The sequence below is a fragment of the Salmo salar genome, chromosome 10 (assembly GCF_965601325.2).
Source record: "Salmo salar chromosome 10, fSalSal1, whole genome shotgun sequence".
NCBI lineage: Eukaryota > Metazoa > Chordata > Actinopteri > Salmoniformes > Salmonidae > Salmo > Salmo salar.
Genome location: NC_138300.1, coordinates 67,350,586 through 67,373,358, shown reverse-complemented (window position 1 = coordinate 67,373,358; position 22,773 = coordinate 67,350,586). Strand labels below are relative to the sequence as shown.

Sequence of the window (22,773 nt, the reverse complement as noted above, 5' to 3'; positions counted from 1 at the left end):
CTACACACCCTCGCGCTGAAATGATTGCCTATAAAAAAGTCTAAGTGATAGAATACACAAACAAAACTGTAGACAAGCTACATCCCTTAGAAATTCAGGACAGCTTAATCAAAATGGTTGATTAAATTAGGGAAATATGTGTTCCAACCACAAGCTGCAGTTTTGGAGTAATAAATGCGTCTTGTCTATTTTATGCTTTTTGATAACTGTTATAGTGTGCCATTAAGAATAGGCCCCCCCTAAACCTAGGCACGTTCTAGAATGAAATCTGCAACAACAAAAAACTGGGGGGGATGAAGGCAAATTGTGTATTCATTAGTCTAGGGGCCTACTTTGTTTCATGATTAACAAAAGCCTGCCCATCAAGTTTAAGCTCACAAATCAAACACAGGGCAAAAGAATACACACCATATGCTGGTATATGTTAACTACGATGAAGTGCGGAGCGCTTTATATCTATGGGAAATCATTTGAAAGATTCATATCCCCTCTTACTAACATTACAGCATTGTTGCATCAGGTAGGCCTATTTCTTTAAAAAAAAAAATCCCTTTATGATGGGACCTGTTAATGCTAGTTTTGTGATAACTGCACTGTGATTTTAATTTTGAAGAGGAAATAAAACAGTTAGGGATTTTTTGGTTAGGGATTTTTTGTTAATGTTAAGGATTCAATTTCCTTTAACATTCACACCCCTAGCCTATATAAGTGCACATAAAGATGAAGGCAAATTCCTCTCTATTGAACAAAAAAAATTGATAAATTCTGAAGTCCGATTATGTCAGCAAAATATAACAAGAATGGTCTCATTGGCAACCCAAAATTCATGCCAATCACTGGATTAGGTTGCATATCAAAATATTTTCAATCATGCATTCCTGCTTGGACATGTTAGATGTAACAAGTTTATTATTGAACACCATCTCAGTAGTCAGTTACACTTCTTAATAAAGCGTTGTGAATTACTTTAATGAAAACCAAAAATAAGTTAACATTTACATACAAATATACTTTTAGTAAAGGCTTTAGATTTATGGCAGCATAATAGAGCATATTATATTATATATATTATAGAATAATATGTGATCATTGCTACAATATCTTTATCATCACTATTATCCTGTATTTTCTGCAATCATGGAAGAAGATGATGACTCAAATCTTTTCTATTGGTGAGTGCCACCAAATCATGGGCAGAAAACATTTGTGGTACCTGGGGAAAATGTCTGGAGCCCTGTATTAGCAATTTTTGTGTTTCATGTCAATTGTAATTTTGGGTGAACTATCTCTTTAAGTCTTTGCCATCTTGGAGATGAACAAATAATCAAAGGCTAAGGTCACATTGGACAGCTTTAAGGAAATGAGCTAAACTGGGTTTCCCCCTAAATGTTCAGAGTCCAATAAGGAAAAAACACACTCACTGGCCTAGTCTCTGTTTGGATCATGCCCTCAAAGGAAAACTTTAAAAAAATGTTTTGCAACAGAAAATGAAAATGAGTCCAGGTAGTCGCTCCCTGTTTCAATTCCTTTTCCTCCATTTGGTGCCTAATGAACACGACAAACTTCTGTCACCCCATGAATCTCAGTAATGATTCACTTTCAATTGTAGTCAAATAGCAGACACTCTTTTCCAGAGGAAATCACAGTAAATTAATTCAGATATGAAGATTGTAAAAGAACATTTCAAACCCAGTTTTTAATGGGAGATACATTTATAAATGATATATGACCCACCTTAAGAAACAAACCTAATATCCGGCATAAGTAATCTATCAATGTATGTTGCATGAACTAACTTTCTGAGTTGTTTTAGTTGATGGACTGATGAAGATATCCCTCTAACTCGTTTGGAGTGCTTAATTAACAAACCAATCATGCTTTAGAAGAAATCTGCATGCTCATAGTCTAGATGTTGCAATTCTGTATAATATTTAATTAGTAAATATAGTGTAATATAATGTAATGTATAACACAGTGAATGTTTGTGTGCGGCTCTGTAGAGATGAACAGAGGAAACTCCTGAAGAAATGAAATTCCCAAAATTTGACAAAAATATGATAAAAGAAGAAATGTCACAAAATATTATTTGTGGTCAGTCATTGATCACCATAATTGAAAACAATGTCAATATGGATATCTTTTAAAACAGAGGTACATTTGCCATGGGTGCAAGTCTGTTACGGTCTCCATCTCCTTTTCCATTGTCTTCCAAAACAGTATTTAAGTAGTGTTTTAGTAACATTTTGTAGTATATTAGTACAGTAGTATTTTAGTAGTGTTTAGTAGTTTTTTTGTAGTTGTTTGGCTAAGCAATGAGATAATGTTGTATAATACAGAAAGCCTAGCACTCAGCTTACATCCAATCCATAAACACCCAAGTAAAGATAAAATTACTCAAGGTGCAATTAAACTAAGCAGATAGCCTAGATGTTACCTGGGTGCGAGGTTGTTGTTTTCGGGAACAAAGCTCCATGGATAAGTGTTCCTAGCATCCCGTAGACCCCTTTCCCCTTCCTCCCGTCCCCTAACTGGGCAAACGCTTGTTTGAAATCACTGAACACCGCCATGTCTTCACACCTTTCTTCAAAAAGATACGATTTATTATTTATGTGTTACTCCACAAACAATCGCTTGGACTCGCACCCAAAACCATTGCCCCCATTCCATCCCCACACTCCCTAGTCACACTGCTTTAGTTTGTGGATCAAATAAACCAGTCCCCTTGACTTTTTCTTATTCAAAATGAATATCCTTTGAAAAGGGGATAGATGTTCACTTGAATAAGAAAAACTGTCTCTCACAACGTAGATGACTATGCTTATCGACCCTCCTGTATGATACTTATGGTGTTTTGGTATTTCACAGAATGGGACTACCACCAACATTGTTTTGCTTTTGTTGTGGATATTTTGACGCATACTTAAATTGGCTTATCAATATTGTCCAATTCCACAAAATTCACCACCTACAAACTCCCTATACATCTTTATTGGATTATTATAACTTTAAGTCTTAAGCAGATAAAGTTCTGTGAAATGCCTGTCTCTTCTTTACCCTCCTCCCCCCTTCCCTCTGAGATCACAGAGCTATGCCAGCATAGCCATCCTAATTATCATTAAATTATCTCTGACTAGGACCAGCATTTACAGTACATTGATTACGTACAAGGAACCCAAAAATTATACATACAAGGACCCCAAAATTCATTACGTTATTACAACCAAATAACAACCAGTTACTTTGTTGTAAACTTGTTGTAATGACGTCATTTCAACCAGCTTTGCCCGCTGGGAAGGGAATTATGTTTCGGAAACTCATAAATTAGCTGTTCTGCCTATCCTTGCACCCTCTCCCACAACTCTCCCTCTTTCCTCTCGTCCCTCTTTCCCTCCCTCCTTTGAGTATGTCCAGACACTATTCAGCATGTGGACGAGAGCAAGCACATCGCCGTTTTCAACAAGGGGCGCTTCTTCAAGGTGTGGGTGTTCTATGATGGGCGCCTGCTGTTGCCGCGGGAGATCGAGCAGCAGATGGAGAGGATCCTGGCTGATAAGAGCGAGCCCCAGGAAGGGGAGGAGTACCTGGCTGCGCTCACCGCAGGGGAGAGGTGGGTGGGGCTTCTGACAGGAAGTGATGTCATTACGGCACCTGGGTCATACTCACTGACTTGCTACACTAGACATGTAACTTATGCCAGTGTAGCAGTTAAAAAACCTACTGTTTTCCTGATACCCCAATGTAGCTCCTATGTTAAGGTACATTTATGGTGCCCTGACATGGGACTATTAAGTACTGTTGCTTATATGTGAATTCAAGTTCGGAGCAGTTTGACCACGAGCCGGATGCTTTTGTACCTAATTCCCCTGGTGAATATTGAACTGACCCGACCTGCTATCACGCTACGTTTGTGTGCATGACAAGGGACCACTAATTGTACCAGTAGAAATTGCTGTCAGGATCTGGGGCTCTCAGACCGACTCAGATGTATTAAGATTCTATTTTACGGCATGCAAAGGAAAAGTTACAATTAAAACGTTTTACTTTTTTAAAATGTTTTGACATGTTTAAGTAGTCCCTCCCATTTTCAGTCCATTGTCTTCCGTTGGGTGCCAAATTAACATGACCCTTGTCAGTAATGCACAATGACGTAATGTGTAATGTGTGGAACATTTCATAAAAAATGTAACTGTGTAGGGCTAATATGTGACCCACCACCTCAATTCGGTCTAATGTAGCAACATGGTGTTTTTTACATTGGACAAAAGTACAGACTGAATGTTTTGTATTCCCAAACTGGGGTACGCCAAATACCATCGGGGGTACGCCAAATACAAATGTGATTCACATTTTTTTAAATTCATATACATTTTTTTCTTTGTTTTATTTTTTATCACGTTTTCAAACAGTCCATTTATATTTTCCAATGGTGCCATACATTTGGGTGAGGTTTTTTTCTCATCTGAGTACATTTACATTTAAGTCATTTAGCAGACGCTCTTATCCAGAGCGACTTACAAAATGGTGCATTCACCTTATGATATCCAGTGGAACAACCACTTTACAATAGTGCATCTAAATCTTTTAAGGGGGGGGGGGGGGGTTAGAAGGATTACTTTATCCTATCCTAGGTATTCCTTAAAGAGGTGGGGTTTCAGGTGTCTCCGGAAGGTGGTGATTGACTCCGCTGTCCTGGCGTCGTGAGGGAGCTTGAGTAACCTCATTTCACTGCCAAAAATAAAATGAGACTCTCTAGTGTTCAGCGAAATAACAACACAATATCAAATACAGGTAGCCTAGTCAAATAAATAACATCCAATCGAATTAACCTCTACTCTCTCGTGGGAATTCCACTAATGGTCCATATGTAGCCAAACGTGGTTGCTGCTTATTCCGTTTGCTCGAAAATTGATAAATGGTAAAAAAAAAAGTAAGGCCTGCGTCCATAGAGACACATACCAGCCCTACTGGTAGTACTGCTACTACCAGCAGTACTACACCTGCACCTATTGACGACACAAGTTGTTCTGCTTCCACGAGCACATCCAATGCTAGCATCAGTAATTCTACATTTGTTGTTAGCCCAGCTAGCATAGACACTGACAGTTGTGAATCTGATGGAGCCGAAGAGCTACTGTCTCCTTACCCGGGAAAGCACCAAACAACAGACAGGGACGTTGTTGGACCATCGAAGAGGCGCAAATATGATGAGAACTACATTGATTTGGGGTTCACTTATATTGGGAGTAGTGCCTTTCCTCAGCCACAGTGTGTTATATGTGAAAAAGTACTATCTCACAACTCGATGAAACCTCTCTTGCGCGGACATTTAGAAACAAAACATGCCAATTGAAAATTAAGACAACTTTCAAGTAGTAAGACATGTCTTATATGGTGAGCTACCGAGTGGCCAGGACTATTGTGGAGGACTTAATTCTTCCTGGTGCGCGGATATGGCTGGGACAATGCTGAGGGAAAAGGCCCAAAAAACTATACAGACAATGACTTCATCAAACACCACTGTTTCATGACGCATCAGTGACATGGCAGGAGATGTTTTGAAACAATTACTGCTTTGCATACAAGCCAGTGAATTCTATGCATTACAGCTGGATGAGTCAACAGATGTGGCAGCTCCTGGTATATGTCTGTTACATTTATGGGGGGTCAATTAAGAAAGGCATTGTAGCTCTCTTCACGACAACAGACACAGGTTGGTTCCTTGAAACGGGCGTTTATTGCCTTGCACATCTTTTTCTCCGAAACATCCATGTCACGCCGTGAGAACTCGTTGGCTGCTTGTCCTGAAAAGAGGTTCTTGAATCCTTAAAGTCCCTTGAAAGTCCCTTTACTGTCTTTCTTAGCCTCTGCATCAACAATTATGACTAAGATCTGCTTAAGTTAGATTGCACACAGTCAATTAACAAATTCCGTAGCAGTAACACAACAGAGAACGTTAGTTCTGGGATGGAACATAAAAACACAAACAATGGCCTAACGTTAATTTACCTGTTACATCACATTTAAATTCTTATCTATACACCAATAAATCATTTATTTATATACTACATCAAATAAACCATGAATTATGTATTAATCATGCATCGTGAACACAGCATCTATGTAACACCACTTACAGGCATCCTTTTCTGCAAACCACTGGAAACCAGGACAACAGGATATTTTTAAAGTACTGGACAGCTTTGTGACATCAAATGGACTTTGGTGGTCAAGATGTGTTGGTATCTATACTGATGGCGCAAAAGCCATGACAGGGAGACATAGTAGAGTGGTAATGCGCGTGCAAGCAGTTGCTCCCAACGCCACTTGGGTACACTGCAGCATTCACCGAGAGGCTCTTGCTACCAAGGGAATGCCTGACAGCTTGAAAGGCATTTTGGACAATACAGTGAAAATGGTTAACTTTGTTAAAGCAAGGCACCCTGAACTCTCGTGTATTTTCTGCACTATGCTTTTACAACATACAGAAGTGCGCTGGTTATCAAGGGGTAAAGTATTGACACGTTTTTTTTTATTGATAGACGAGCTTAAAGTTTTCTTTACTGACCATTATTTTCACTTGTCTGACCTCTTGCATAATGACACGTTTCTCACACGACTGGCCTGTCTGGGTGATGTTTTTTCTCACCTGAATGATCTGAATCTAGGATTACAGGGACTCTCCACAACTATATTCAATGTGCGGGACTAAATTGAGGCTATGACTAAGAAGTTGGAGCTCTTCTCTGTCTGCATTAACAAGGACAACACACAGGTCTTTCCATCAGTGTATGATTTTTTGTCTGCAAATGAACTCAAGCTTACAGACAATGTCAAATGTGATATAGCGAAGCACCTGAGTGAGTTGGGTGCGCAATTACGCAGGTACTTTCCCGAAACGGATGACACAAACAACTGGATTATTATCCCTTTCATACCCTGCCTCCAGTCCACTTACCGATATCTGAACAAGAGAGCCTCATCGAAATTGCAACAAGCGGTTCTGTGAAAATTGGATTTAATCAGAAGCCACTTCCAGATTTCTGGATTGGGCTGCGCTCAGAGTATCTTGCCTTGGCAAATTGCGCTGTTAAGACACTGATGCTCTTTGCAACCACGTACCTATGTGAGAGTGGATTCTCAGCCCTCACTAGCATGAAAGCTAAATACAGGCACAGACTGTGTGGGGAAAATGATTTAAGACTGAGACTTTCTCCAGTACAACCCAACATTGCAGAGTTATGCACAACCTTCTCATCAACCTGTGGTGAGTTATTCGCAATTTTCGATGAACAAATAAGGTTTTATATTTAAGCTAAATTATTGATTATTATTATTTGTGCCCTGGTCTCATAAGAGCTTTTTGTCACATCCCACGAGCCGGGTTGTGACAAAAACTCACACTCATTCTTATGTTTAATATATGTTTTGTAAATTGTGTGTGTGGCAGGCTTACAATGACTGCAAAAAACAACATTTGAGAGTGCGCTGACCCTGGTGCTAAAGGGGGTACGCAGCTGGAGGTTGAATGTTTGAAGAGGTACGGGACTATAAAAAGTTTGGGAACCACTAGTCTATGCCCATTCAGCATTGTTCACACCCTCTTAAGCCATAGCCCCACCCATCTCTTTAAGGATTCACATGTGAGGCCATGTGTGAGTAAGGTAGTGTAGTAAACAACCAAAGATTTCAAGACTAAAAGTGGTGAAAGTAGTAGAAAAATGTAGGTGTAAAAATATACTTTATTTAGTCCTTGGCCTACATCCTAATCTGACTTTGATGCAGGTCATGTTGTTCTTCACATTACCGTCTCTGTTAAACACATGCTATATCAAATAAAATCTAAGTTTATTTGTTACATGCACAGGATACAGAAGGTGTAAACGGTAGAGTGAAATTGTTATTTCCCTAGTAGCAATATCAAAAATAGAATTTGTCCAGATAAAAAATATTGTATAAATATTTTATAATTATTAGATGATGCTTACCCAGACACACTTGTCTAAATTGATGGGTCATGTGAAAGAAATGCTGTAACCACCCCCCAGCCAAATCTACTGTAGCTAAGTGGATGGGTCACTATTGTCTAGGCATGCACACATAAATAAATAGATAAAATAGATGGCCATAATCACCCCCAGACACACCTGGCTAACTTGATGGGTCATGTAATCATCTGGCGAAGTGGAGAATTTTTAGACATGAACCATCATTTCAACCCATAGCTGCAGTACAAATGGGTTGTTGTAGCTAGCCACCATACATTAAATGTTGTAGTATGATTATGCATGTAGCTAAAGCTAACCAATTAGGTTCAATGTTTGCTAGCTAGCTAACATTAGGCTATAACTAGCAATTAAAATTACTTTCTGAGACAATTAATATTACTACACAGATCATTCACATAACATTAGCTAGCGAGACAGCAAGCTAACGTTCGCTAGCTAGCGAACAGTATGCTTTAACTTGCAATGAAAACAACTTTCTGACAAAATTTGAAACATATCATATCTGAAAATGTAGCTTGACCCATATAGAGTACCAGTCAAAAGTTTGGACACACCTACTCATTCCAGGGTTTTTCTTTATTTTTACTATTTTCCACATTGTAGAATAATAGTGAAGACATCAAAACTATTAAATAAAACATATGTGATACGATTCAGGAAACTAGGCGTGTGTCGCAAGTCATGACTTCACAGGAGAGCCATTTGAACATAAAAAAATGTTTTTTTATCAAAATGCGTTTTTTGGCAGAATTGCCTTTTTGAACATGTGAACTTTCATGTGCCTTAATAACAAACTTCTATGCCATCTGTAAATACGAATACAATTGTTAAATTACGAGCCTTCTTGGTTAAGCCACCGAAAAAGTAGCAACCTTCCCACTAGCCATGATTGGCTGAGATATTGAGTGGGCTGGACATGCCAAGAGAGGAGTTTGGATTGGTCGGCCATAGAAGCTCGTCATTCTGTGTTGGTAATCCTGTCGAACGCTGATTTAAAAAAAAAAATGTATTGTGTAGTTGAGCTGCATAAGTGAGTGTGCAAGGCTGTCATCAAGGCAAAGGGTGGCTACTGAAGAATCTAAAATCTAAAATATATTTGGATTTGTTTAAACACATTTTTGGTTACTACATGGTTCCATATGTGTTATTTCATAGTTTTGAGGTCTTCACTATTATTCTACAATGAAGAAAATAGTACAAATAAAGGAAAACCATTGAATGAGTAAGTGTATCCAAACTTCTGACTGGTCTGTAAATTGGCTTGAAATTCTACGGCAAGACTTGAAAATGGCTGTCTCGCAATGATCAACAACCATCTTGAGCCTGAAGATTTTTTTTTATAATAATGTGCAAATATTGTACAATCCAGATGTGCAAAGCTCATAAAGAGTTACCCAGAAAGACTGACAACTGTAATCGCTGCCAAAGGTGATTCTAACATGTATTGACTCAGGGGGTTGAGTAATTTTTTAATCAAGATATATTGGTGTTTTATTTATTATATCTTTTTTTATTTTTTTATTTTTTACAAACATTCGAAATTTTCTTCCACTTTCACAATAGAGTATTTTGTGTAGATCATTGACGAACTCAGTTAACACAACAAAGTGGAAACGGTCAAGGGGTGTGAATCCTTTCTGAAGGCACTGTACATTATCTACACTGTATAATGTGCATTCGGAAAGTATTAAGATCCCTTGACTTTTTCCACATTTAGTTATGTTACAGTCTTATTCTTAAATGTATTAAAAAAAATCTTCAATCTGCACACAATACCCCATAATGACAAAGTGAAAACAGGTTTAATATGTGTTTTTCAACGATAGGTGGCGATAGTGCGAACACTGGTTGAGTTTTCTTTGACAGCAAAGGAACCGAGTACATGGCACCAACTGGAGAGCGGGACAAGCGGCTTGAAGTGGCATAGCTGCTCTACTAACTACGTTATCGGTCAAGCCCAATTGTTCTCGTATTTAATAAAACCCATGCCATCTGAGTGGAAGAGTTAAGGTTGGCCGATAGGTTTGCCAAAGACATCCGACCATTTAATCTTGTTGAGGGCCAAAATCTCGTATGGTGGATGTTATCAGTTGTATGTGTGCTGCAGACAACTGCCAAACGGAGCAGTTGCTTTGGCTACCATATACTGTATATATTATGGTATAAATGATGGCTACTCACGCAGAGCGGGGGACAGATAGACGAGCAGCTAATGGAGGACGTTATTTCTGATTCCTACTCGTAAAAATGAGCTTGGGATGGGCATGATTGTTATCAGGACGGGACAGGAAAGTTCCGGGTTTATAGAACTGTTGTGGTATCAGGACAGTATTGGAAGAAAATTGACAGGACAAGACGGGACAGGAATGTTCACTTCCGACTCAACCTCTAATGTCCACTCCACTACTCCTATTTGACCTCTAACCCTGCTCACCAGGACACCATGGGCCAAAGCACGTGAAACCTACTTCAGAAGTGGCAAGAACAAGCAGTCACTGGATGCCATTGAGAAGGCTGCCTTCTTCGTAACCCTCGACGACTCAGAACAGAAATACGAGACCGACAACCCGGTGAAATCATTAGACAGCTACGCCAAGTCCCTCCTCCACGGCAAATGCTACGACAGGTGAGTGGCTGAAACCAGTCAAAGGTTGTGATTGAGCCAGTTCCAACATATGACAGCCAAGGAGGGCAGCTCAGGCTATCAATCCACTGAGGAATTAGAACAATTCCCACTGGGCACAGACGTCAATTCAATATCTAGTAATTTAGTTGAAATGACGTTGAAACAACATTGATTCAACCAGTGTGTGCCCAGTGGGTTATGTCACATTGTGCTGTTTCTTCAGTACACCCTGGTCCAAAATCTGTTTGCGCGGTCTTGCCAACTCCTATGGTCATTTTCACGACAAACAATTAGCATAGGAGTTGGCAAGACAGCACAAACAGATCTGGGACTACCGTAAATTCCGGACTATAAGCCGCAACTTTTTTCCCAGGCTTTGAACCTCGCGGCTTAAACAATGACGCGGCTAATATATGGATTTTTTTGTTTTTTGTTTTTCCAAAAAAACACATTCTGTGACGTGCTCAGTTTTTTGGCGGCATGAAGCTTTCATTAGACCAATGAAATTGCCGAACGGGTTACGGTCAAACAACTTTTTTGTTTACTGTTTAGATTAAATCGAGCGCTCTCAAACTTCCCATCATTCTGATTACGGTAGTCATTTTGTCACCCTCATCATGGCAAAGACACGGAGAAATGCATATGATGCAGCTTTCAAGTTGAAGGCGATTGATCTGGCTGTTGGAAAAGGAAATAGAGCTGCTGCACGGGAGCTTGGTCTTAATGAGTCGATGATAAGATGTTGGAAACAGCAGCATGAGGAATTAACTCAGTGCAAAAAGACAACTAAAGCTTACTGCAAATTTTTTCTTTTTTGTTACAAGCCGTGTTTCGTTAAAACCTATTTATTTTTGTTACATGCCGTGTTTCGTTAAAGCCTATTTATTTTTGTTACAAGCCGTGTTTCGTTAAAGCCTATTTATTTTTGTTACAAGCCGTGTTTCGTTAAAGCCTGTGTAAAGTTCATTTGTTTCAATGTACCGGTAGGCACCTGCGGCTTATAGACATGTGCGGCTTATTTATGTTAAAAAAAAAAAAAAAAAATTAAATTCAGTGGGTGCGGCTTATATTCAGGTGCGCTTAATAGTCCGGAAATTACGGTAAGCTACTGTTTCTGTAGGCCAGTTACCATAATCTCACTGCAGTTGCTACATCCATTTTTAGACTTTTAAATTAATATTATATAGCCTCCTCCATTGAATATTGAACAATATAACTTATAGATGAGTCATGAGCTTAGTTCGGCTGTCATACCCTATTAAAACCCCAAATATACGCTTGTTTTACTCCTTAGTTTGTAAACAAACAATGTATAGCCTCAAAACATGGTTAAAACTATAATATTGATATCATGAATGGTCAGTCCCTGTATCCATAGCGCTGTCCATGAGTTTGAGAGTGGTTTCATTTCTCCAGTCCCATCACTCAGCGATCTAGTAAATCATTGGCGGGGTGTCTACTATTGTTATTGTTCGAACTGCAGAATGCCCCTTTAAGATACATTTTACATGGTGCTGTGTTTCTCCAGGTGGTTTGACAAGTCCTTTAACCTCATCGTCTTCAAGAATGGAACCATGGGCCTGAATGCCGAGCATGCCTGGGCCGACGCACCAATCATAGGCCATCTCTGGGAGGTATGTCCCATACAACAACCAATCAGCTTATTTGTGAATTGAGCATTCGGTGGTCTGTCCTTTTAATATATTGTGGAAGATTTTCAATCCAAAGAGTTGAGCTCTGTCATTGTATTGTCAATTATGTTGTCTCTCACCTCTGTCTCTCAGCAAGTCTTGTGCATGGACCCTCTGGAGCTGGGCTACACTGAGGAGGGCCACTGTAACGGGGAGCCCCACCCCAACCTGCCCGGACCCCAGAGGCTGCAGTGGGACATCCCTGCAGAGGTTCTATTTCACTTTCGTCAGAACTGCTAACACTACTATTGGCTATGTCAGGGGCTTGCAACTACATTAAGCCTTAGGCCACATCTAATTGGCTTGTGGGGATGGATTTGGGCCGGGGGCCACCAGTTGACAGACTTGTGTTCTATGTTATCTTGTGATCCTCAGTGCCAGAGTTCAATCCAGAGCTCTCTGAAGTTGGCCCAGGCACTGGCAGATGATGTGGACTCGCACATCTACCCCTTTAAGGACTTTGGCAAGGGTCTGATCAAGAAGTGCCGCACAAGCCCGGATGCGTTCATCCAGATTGCCCTGCAGCTCGCACACTTCAGGGTGAAGAGACTTCAAAATATATTTTATGATTATTCTGGGTTCGACCTTCACGCAAATAGTCAGACAAGCAGAATATAGATTTAACTTGTCAAAGTGAACAAGTAAAAAAAAAAAGACAAATATCATCCGGATACGATGTGACGTGTTGCGCACTGTAAACTCCAATGTTTCCCTTGTATTTATTTAGCAGCGCCACTCCGCCACACCCAAAAAATATTGAACATAATCCAAAAAAATCTGTCAACATGCACTTTGAAGATGCTAGAACTGTCCACATTTACTTTTCCTCTACAACAGCTTTCCATTGCTATTACATTTATTTCTCAACTCTTAAAAATGAATGTTTTATTAAATGTAAGCGCTGCTCTATTCACCGTGAGTGCATAGGGGCCAAATGTAACACGGGTCAGTTGTAACAGGTAGTAGGCCTACATTATAGTCACTGTGTTTTTTGGGGGATAGTAAAGTCATCAATATGTTGCTAACTTGTAACAAGACAATTTTTAGAGTTCGGGACCTAGCTAATGATTAGCCCAATGGGGGTATGCACATTGGCAACCCCATGCTTCAGCCTCAGTTGGACTACAGATGTTATCAAATAGATTTATAACTAACCCAAGATAGTTCATCTGTTTCGGGGCAGAACAAGCAAGGAGGTGGGCAAAGCGAGATCTTATTGGTGTGTGTTTGCATATTTCCATTAGGGAATGCCTCGTCTGTGAAGTGCGCGTGTGCACAAACTAAATTCGGCCTTGCACTCCTTCTAAACAACAAAACATTTTCAAACATTTTAAAATGTCAAGTCTACAAAACGTGGTGTACTGTGTTCATAACAGATTGTATTTGTGTGAACAGAAAAATGTATTGAGATCAGATGTTTCATCAATGAGAAAATTAGCAGCTTAGATGGCGTCAGCATAATTTTATTTTCATTCATTTTGCAGTAGAATGTCCATGTTCTATACAGTTATTTCGTAATGTAACATGCATTCAAAACGCAGAGCTTTTGAGCGGTTATTCAAAAGACATTCATTGTACTTTACAGCTTAGACCAGAGGCTAGAACCAACGATAACAGTTGTTATTGTTCTCCACTGTTTTTGTAGTTATTGTTGCACTTTAAACTGTCAGGGAAACTGCCCCTAGGAGTACAAGGCAAAAATTAAGCCATGATGTGTAACAGCTGACGGCATGTTTATTATTACATACTGTATGTTCTCTGCAGGATAAGGGAAAGTTCTGTCTAACGTACGAGGCATCGATGACACGGTTGTTCAGAGAGGGCCGTACGGAGACGGTGCGCTCCTGCACCATGGAGACCTGCGCCTTCGTCCGCTCCATGATCAGAGACGAGACGGTAAGGGTCAGGGTTCACATCGACCCCTCACCTCACCACATCCGCCGATGTTGCACTTCCGCATCTGCGGTGAAAGGTGACGGAGCTAGAGCGGTGTTAGTCAAACCATGAGACATTCCGAAAATCAGTCTTCTCACAAAATCATCTGTAGCGTTCAAACGGTTTGGCCTACAAACTATTATGAAAGATGGGACTCACGAACACGATGGTGTTCTCCGTTTTGCGCTACGACCCCCACAAGCATATTGAGACACGTCTGAAGTTGGTACAACCGATCTGCCAACTTCCTTCTGTACAGCAATGTCCAAACAGGTTGGGCTACATACTAATATGACTCATCTGTGCAAAGGTGAGACTCTCACGTACATGCCAGTTATTTTGCTCTAAGACACCCACAGGCCTCACAAGACTTGTCTGAAAGTCCATTGGTACCAGTTGAAAAAATGTATGGAAGTATTAAAGGAGACTGTTTAGTGCCAGAAATAAGGGGTTAAATATACAGTACTGAACAAAAATATAAACGCAACATGCAACAATTTCAAAGATTTGACTGAGTTACAGTTCATAAAAGGAAATCAGTCAATTGAAATTAATTCATTAGGCCCTAATCTATGGATTTCACATGACTGGGCAGGGGCGCAGGCAATGAGAGTGAGTTTTTCCCCACAAAAGGGCTTTATTACAGACAGAAATACTCCACAGCACCCCCCTCCTCTCCTCAGACAATCCCACAGGTGAAGAAGCCGGATATGTTGAGGTCCTGAGCTGGCGTGGTTACACGTGGTTTGCAGTTGTGAGGCCGGTTGGACATACTGCCAAATTCTCTAAAACAACGGAGGCAGCTTATGGTAGAGAAATGAACATTCTATTATCTAGCAATAGCTCTGGTGGACATTCCTGCAGTTAGCATGCCAATTGCACACTCCCTCAAAACCTGAGACATCTGTGGCATTGTGCTGTGTGACAAAACTGCACATTTTAGAGTGACCTTGTATTGTCCCCAGCACAAGGTGCACCTGTGTTATGATCATTCTGTTTAATCAGCTTCTTGATATGCCTCACCTGTCAGGTGGATGGATTATCTTGGCAAAGGAGAAAGGCTCACTAACAGGGATGTTAAACATTTGTGAATAACATTTGAGAGAAATAAGCTTTTTGTTTGTATGGAACATTTCTGGGATCTTTTATTTCAACTCATGAACCATGGGACCAACACTTTACATTTTGCGTTTATATTTTTGTTCAGTATACAGTACATGTAAAAAAAATATATATATTATATATCGCTCTGATATAGGACAGACACTTCAGAACAAACTTATTTTTGTTGTTCAATGTAGTGAATCTGTTATTCAATGCGTTTGTATGGGCTAATAGCATTAAGGCCCACCCAAAAAATTTGAATCATTTTTTATATATTTTTTTGATACCTCAAGGGGTCTTAAAATAAAAAATCTAATTACTAAAGGATCCATGGTATGACCTTCTTAAAACAATTCCATGTACAGTTGCTTAGTAGAACCCCCCTCCCCCTGCTTTATAGGGCTTAGACTCTTATGGGTTAATTTAATCAAAAATAACAAGGTTAAACAAAGAGAAACAGAAGCCAATGCCCAACATTTTGGCTAGATTGTCAAGATGCCTTTGTACCTCCTTCTTTCCCTTCATCCTTATGGTTCTACCTCACCTCATCTCTCGCTCTCTCTTTCCCCAGAGAGAGGAGCGTATGAGACTACTGAAGGAGGCATCAGAGAAGCATCAGAACATGTATCGTGAGGCCATGATAGGGAAGGGCATCGACCGTCACCTCTTCTGCCTTTACGTCATCTCCAAGTACCTGGGAGTGGACTCTCCCTTCCTCCATGAGGTGAGTGATGGTTGCTACGGACACACACACACACACACACACACACACACACACACACACACACACACACACACACACAAAAGATGAGCCCGTCTCTGTCAATGTCTTGTCTTGACTTTATTAAACTCATAGGGCCGGTTTCCCGGACACAGATTAAGCCTAGTCCTGGACTAAAAATAAATATACATGGAGATTCTCCATTGAGCTTGGTTTTCAGTTCAGGAAAACAAGGTAATGATACAAATGTGTAATTTGGTTGAACTACCTTTAAACTGTCTGTTTCTGTGTACTGCAGGTTCTGTCAGAACCCTGGAGGCTGTCCACCAGTCAGACTCCAATGCAGCAGGTGGAACTTTTTGACCTGGGCAAACACCCTCATTATGTCACCTCCGGAGGAGGCTTCGGCCCGGTGAGTATTCTTTTCTCTCACTGCTGAATCCTTCTAAATGTCGTCCATGTTCAGCAAATAGCTCAGTCTTTCGCCAAGCAGTGACCCAGCATTTGGGAGAAAAGATTGTGATCTGAACTGGTGGTTTGTGATGAAGTTATCAATTTATCTGGGCCCATTTAGGGAATGTTAAAGAGGATGATCTCTTACCTGGTGTGTGTTCATTAGAACACTCAAAATAAAATGTTTAAAAACATTTTGCAACTAAAATGAACATTTCCTATTGGACAAGTCTAGGTAGTTTGGTGCCTAATTAAAGAGACAGAGCTTATCTACGATTGTCTCCTCCAGGTGGCTGATGACGGTTACGGAGTGTCCTACATCATTGTTGGAGAGGACCTCATCAACTTCCACATCTCCAGCAAACACTCTAGTCCAGAGACCGTATGTTTACATGTGTTACAATTCCATTTAGATATGCTATTTGCCATGTCTACAATTTTGGTTTTACAGTGCGCTCTCTCTCTCTCTCTCTCTCTCTCTCTCACACATTTCTCTGCCTACCCTGCCTCTTTTTATCCCTCCTAAATATCATTCTCTCTCTCTCTCTCTCTCTCTCTCTCTCTCTCTCTCTCTCTCTCTCTCTCTCTCTCTAGGACTCCCACCGCTTCATGGGTAACATTAAACAGGCCATGCTGGACCTTAAGGGTCTGTTTGACCTCAACAAGAAAGACATCAAGTGATTTTTATCTCCTAATTTGAAGAAAATAAAACAAACAATTTAAATATTTGTTAACAAAAAGGCATGCTCTTCCCGAAGCTTTTACATTGAAATTGTTGCATTTTTATTTCTAAGTTAATTATACATTTTCATAACATTAATTAAGTGTGGAAAATATACATTTTAAATAATGGATATTTATGTCACATTTCGCTTTGTTGCTTTTTTGTTTTATTCTTGTGATGGGGTAGTTTTAACTGCATTTAGCACAAAGATCAAAAATGGCAGTTTCTCTGCCGGACTGTATGCACCAGTGCCTTGGTGACCCACTAATGTAGAGAGGCAATGAGAGAGGACAGTGAGTGGGAGTACTTTCAAGTTGTCCCTAGACACTGATCTAAATTCAGTTTTGCATTTTGTTCCTCTAATGATGAAGGTAATATTTGAGTAGAGTAAACTGATCCTAGATCTATCTTGTGTTATTTATCATGTGTACTGCCAGTTTTATCTTATTTTAGCTGCTATGTTTTTATAACTAGTGATAAAGTAGTTTATTTTGTTGTGTTGTCATTTTCATACTCAGGTTTTTTAACTTGGCCTAGTTTTAGGGTTCAGTTTGCCAAAGCATTACAGGTTTGGCGTGTACAGTAAGGTTTTGGGATGCACTACTACTGCAGAATTCCAAATGGAACTCTAGCCTCTAACTTCTATCTTCTGTAGATCTGAAAATATTTAAGTCTATGGTGAAAATTCCACTTAGCCTCTCCAAGGGCTAGATGGAGTAACTACCATAATGATTCTCTAGGGGTAAAAAAAGCAATTTAGAATACAGAATATAACGCCACACAGCAGATAGTCGTTCGAAGTAAACATGGATATTTGTGTTTTAGTAGAAGGAAGATATGGTATCGTTTGGGAGTAATCTCGCCTGGGCCAAGTTCAGCATGGCATGATGTTGTGGAACGTAGAACAAAAAGAAAGAGGAATCACTTCAAATCATGACATTCCTAAATGTTTGCCTACTGAACGTGGCCCTGCGTTGCATGTTAAATATTGAATCCTCTCCTTGCAGCTGTTGATGGGTTAGGGGCGGTCACTGCACTTTTTGTTTGGCAGCGCTCTACAGGACTGGCCCTTCAGATCACACTAGCCTAACTGCCTTTGTAGCCTTTAGCCATGGTTGTTTTCATTAGGGCACACCGTAGCATAACATTTTGCAACAGAAAGTGAAAACAGGCATTTCTTGTTGGACTGTTTTTTTCTTCAGTTTTGTGTATAATGAACACGACCCAGGTCTCAGACCACAGACGATCTGACTATATCTGCTTATAAAGGGACTTTTCATCTAGGGGTGAACTGTCATGATGTATATCATAATAATGTCGACCGACTGTGTTGTAGTTCCATTTGTTGTAGATAATTTTTTCAAGTGAAGAGATTGGTCGACTCGTATTTCACCAACATGAATACAGTGTCTCAAGAGACTTGCAGTGTGTTGAATGTAAACATTTTTGGACAATACTGGGGCAGTACACAGATGCAAAATACATAGGACTTGACAATGATGTATAGGACTATACTACATAGGAAAGACTTTAAAAAATGTAGTAGGCTAACTTGTAACCAAGATAAATTCTTTGCTCATTTAGGAAGTGAAAAGGACATTTTATTTTATGATTAAAAAAACAACATTTTTGACATGACTTTGTTATTCCTGACTTTGTTATTGCATACGTGGAAAACAATCTATTGTAGTTGTAATACAACTTCTCAATGTAGACCCGTTTACACTTCTGCCTGGTTTTGATGAAGAAGCTAGCTAATTTAAAGATACGTGTAAAAAGACAAGCAGCTGAAATACCAAAACTTTTTAACCCAATAAAAGCGAATGTCAACCAACTGAACTCTGACTCTTTGAATGTGAAGTTACATTTTTACATTGTACAGTCTATTGTGGGCTCGTTGCAGTTTTACTTACTCAAAAGTGTTCCCAGGGCTTTTTTCAACATACAGTGCATTCAGAAAGTATTCAGACCCCTTTACTTTTTACACATTTTGTTACGTTACAGCCTTATTCTAAAATTGATTAAATTAAAACATTTCCTCATCAATCTACACACAATAGCCCATAATGACAAAGCAAAAACAGTTTTAGACATTTTTGCAAATTTATGAAAAATGTAAAACAATTACCTTATTTAACTAAGTATTCAGACCCTTTGCTATGAGACTCCAAATTGAGCTCAGGTGCATCCTGTTTTCATTGATCATCCTTAAGTTGTTTCTACAACTTGATTGCAGTCCACCTGTGGTAAATTCAATTGATTGGACATGATTTGGAAAGGCACACACCTGTCTATATAATGTCACACAGTTGACAGTGCATGTCAGAGCAAAAGCCAAGCCATGAGGTCGAAATAATTGTCCGTAGAGCTCAGAGACAGGACTAAATTGAGGCACAGATCTGGAGAAAGGTACCAAAATTGTCTGCAGCATTGAAGGTCCCCAAGAACACAGTGGCCTCCATCATTCTTAAATGGAAGAAGTTTGGAACCACCAAGACTCTTCCTAGAGCTGGCTGCCCAGCCAAACTGAGCAATCAGGGCCTTGGTCAGGGAGGTGAAAAAGAACACGATGGTCACTCTGACAGAGCTATTGAGTTCCTCTGTGGAGATGGGAGAACCTTCCAGAAGAACATCCATCGCTGCAGCACCACCAATCATACCGTTATGGTAGAGTGGCCAGGGAAGCCACTCCTCAGTAAAAGGCACATGACAGCCCACTTGGAGTTTGCCGAAAGGAACCTAAAGGACTCAGACCATGAGAAACAAGATTCTCTGGTCTAATGAAACGAAGATTGAACTATTTGGCCTGAATGCCAAGCGTCACGTCTGGAGGAAACCTGCTTCCATCCCTACGGTGAAGCAAGGTGGTAGCATCATGCTGTCGGGATGTTTTTCAGCGGCAGGGACTGGGAGACTAGTCAGGTTTCGATGGAAAGCTGAACGGAGCAAAGTATAGAGAGATCCTTGATGAAAACTTGCTCCAGAGCTAGGGCGAAGGTTCACCTTCCAATAGGACAATGACCGTAAGCACACAGCCAAGACAACGCAGGAGTGGCTTTGGGACAAGTCTCTGAATGTCCTGGAGTGTCCCAGCCAGAGCCCGGCTTGGACCCGATCGAACATCTCTGGAGAGACCTGAAAATAGCTATGCAGCAATGCTCCCCATCCAACCTGACAGAGATTAAGAGACTCTGCAGAGAGGAATGGGAGTAACTCCCCAAATACAGGTGTGCCAAGCTTGTAGCGTCATACTCAAGAAGACTCAAGGCTGTAATTGCTGCCAAAGGTGCTTCAACAAAGTACTGAGTAAAGGGTCTGAATACTGATCTGAATTTTTTTATTTTTTTATTTCACCTTTATTTAACCAGGTAGGCTAGTTGAGACAAGTTCTCATTTACAACTGCGACCTGGCCAAGATAAAGCAAAGCAGTTCTACATATACAACAACACATGGAATAAACAAACATACAGTCAATAATACAGTAGAAAACGTCTACATACAGTGTGTGCAAATGAGGTAGGATAAGGGAGGTAAGGCAATAAATAGGGCATGGTGGCAAAATAATTACAATATAGCAATTCAACACTGGAATGGTAGATGTGCAGAAGATAAATGTGCAAGTAGTGATACTGGGGTGCAAAGGAGCACGATAAATAAATACAGTATGGGGATGAGGTAGTTGGATGGGCTATTTACAGATGGGCTATGTACATGTGCAGTGATCTGTGAGCTGCTCTGACAGCTGGTGCTTAAAGCTAGTGAGGGAGATATGAGTCTCCAGCCTCAGTGTTTTTTGCAGTTCATTCCAGTCATTGGCAGCAGAGAACTGGAAGGAAAGGCGGCCATAGGAAGAATTGGCTTTGGGGGTGACCAGTGAGATATACCTGCTGGAGCGCGTGCTACGAGTGGGTGCTGCTATGGTGACCAGCGAGCTGAGATAAGGCGGGGCTTTACCTAGCAGAGACTTGTAGATGACCTGGAGCCAGTGGGTTTGACGACGAGTATGAAGCGAGGGCCAGCCAACGTGAGAGTAAACGTCGCAGTGGTGGGTAGTATATGGGGCTTTGGTGACAAAACGGATGTCACTGTGATAGACTGCATCCAATTTGTTGAGTAGACTGTTGGAGGCTATTTTATAAATGACATCGCCGAAGTCGAGGATCGGTAGAATGGTCAGTTTTACGGGGGTATGTTTGGCAGCATGAGTAAAGGATGCTTGGTAGCGAAATAGGAAGCCGATTCTAGATTTAATTTTGGATTGGAGATGTTTAATGTGAGTCTGGAAGGAGAGTTTACAGTCTAACCAGACACCTAGGTATTTGTAGTTGTCCACATATTCTAAGTCAGAACCGTCCAGAGTAGTGATGCTGGACGGGCGGGCAGGTGCGGGCAGCGATCGGTTGAAGAGCATGCATTTAGTTTTGTATGGCATTGAAGTGTTGTATGGCATTGAAGCTCATCTGGAGGTTAGTTAAAACAGTTCCCAAAGAAGGGCCAGAAGTATACAGAATGGTGTTGTCTGCGTAGAGGTGGATCAGAGAATCACCAGCAGCGAGAGCGACATCATTGATGTATACAGAGACGAGAGTCGGCCTGAGAATTGAACCCTGTGTCACCCCCATAGAGACTGCCAGAGGTCCGGACAACAGGCCCAATAGATATCCTTTTTTCCCTTTCCTCACTCAATTCGAGCTCTGGTTTTAACCAAACGCACCAAGCCGTTCCTAGACACGGAGGTATTTAATCAGTGCATGCGACAGTATTGGAGTATTTGGCTACACTGACATCTATGGATAGCATAATTGTGTCTGTCAAACAGGTAAGCTTACCACATATTTTTTGGGAATAGGGAGAAATAGGGTCCAATTATATATGTAATTGTATGATTGTGCCCATAAAAAATGTTGGTGCACGGGTACACATACAGGAGGTCCCTTACCAGCAGAAGGGAATTGAACTTTAACCCCTGCATCGGAGAGTTAGAATGTTGCTATCACTATGCAGCCAGCTGCCTGTACTGAAGTAGGAAAGTTTCTTACTAATAATATGACACTTGTTATCACACATGGCACGACCCCACAACTGTTACAATAAAATAACACTTTTATATAACATATTTAACATATATTTGAATATTCCTGTAGAACTGTAAAAAAGAGTGAGATCATTTGAGCTTTAGAAACAAGTGCTTTTATAAATGGATGGCAGGCCTCGTTTCACTGGAGCAGTGTAAAATAAGCTTTATGTCAATGACCCAGCCTTAACGAATTACGTTTATTTACATATCGAATTTGATTGACCAACATCAGTTTCAGCATTTATTTATTTTGTGTCCGCCTAAAGTGGCCTCTTTCCTCTTCTTTGGTGCTGCATTTCAGTCAGCGATGTTTTCTCTCGTTAGCTGTCCATGGTCCTGAAAGCAAATCATCTGAGAGAGACAGAGAGAGATAGAGGGGAGAGAGAGAGAGAGAGAAAATAGAGTGAGAGAGCGAGATTAGGATGTAGTCTGTTT

General features: G+C 40.4%; 1 protein-coding gene across 2 annotated transcripts in view; it reads left to right on the top strand.

Annotated features, from left to right (window-relative positions):
- cpt1ab (carnitine palmitoyltransferase 1Ab (liver)) overlaps window positions 1-19,099 on the top strand; it is an 83,380-nt gene extending 64,281 nt beyond the window's left edge. For both annotated transcript variants that reach the window (XM_014123865.3, XM_014123864.3), the window contains exons 10-19: window positions 3,412-3,607; window positions 10,444-10,632; window positions 12,161-12,266; window positions 12,417-12,533; window positions 12,699-12,863; window positions 14,088-14,219; window positions 15,934-16,086; window positions 16,382-16,495; window positions 16,826-16,918; window positions 17,131-19,099. In XM_014123865.3, the coding sequence (XP_013979340.1) occupies window positions 3,412-3,607; window positions 10,444-10,632; window positions 12,161-12,266; window positions 12,417-12,533; window positions 12,699-12,863; window positions 14,088-14,219; window positions 15,934-16,086; window positions 16,382-16,495; window positions 16,826-16,918; window positions 17,131-17,217 (1,352 nt within the window). In that variant the 3' untranslated portion in view covers window positions 17,218-19,099. The remainder of the gene's footprint in view (window positions 1-3,411; window positions 3,608-10,443; window positions 10,633-12,160; window positions 12,267-12,416; window positions 12,534-12,698; window positions 12,864-14,087; window positions 14,220-15,933; window positions 16,087-16,381; window positions 16,496-16,825; window positions 16,919-17,130) is intronic.
- The last annotated feature ends 3,674 nt before the right edge of the window (window positions 19,100-22,773 follow it).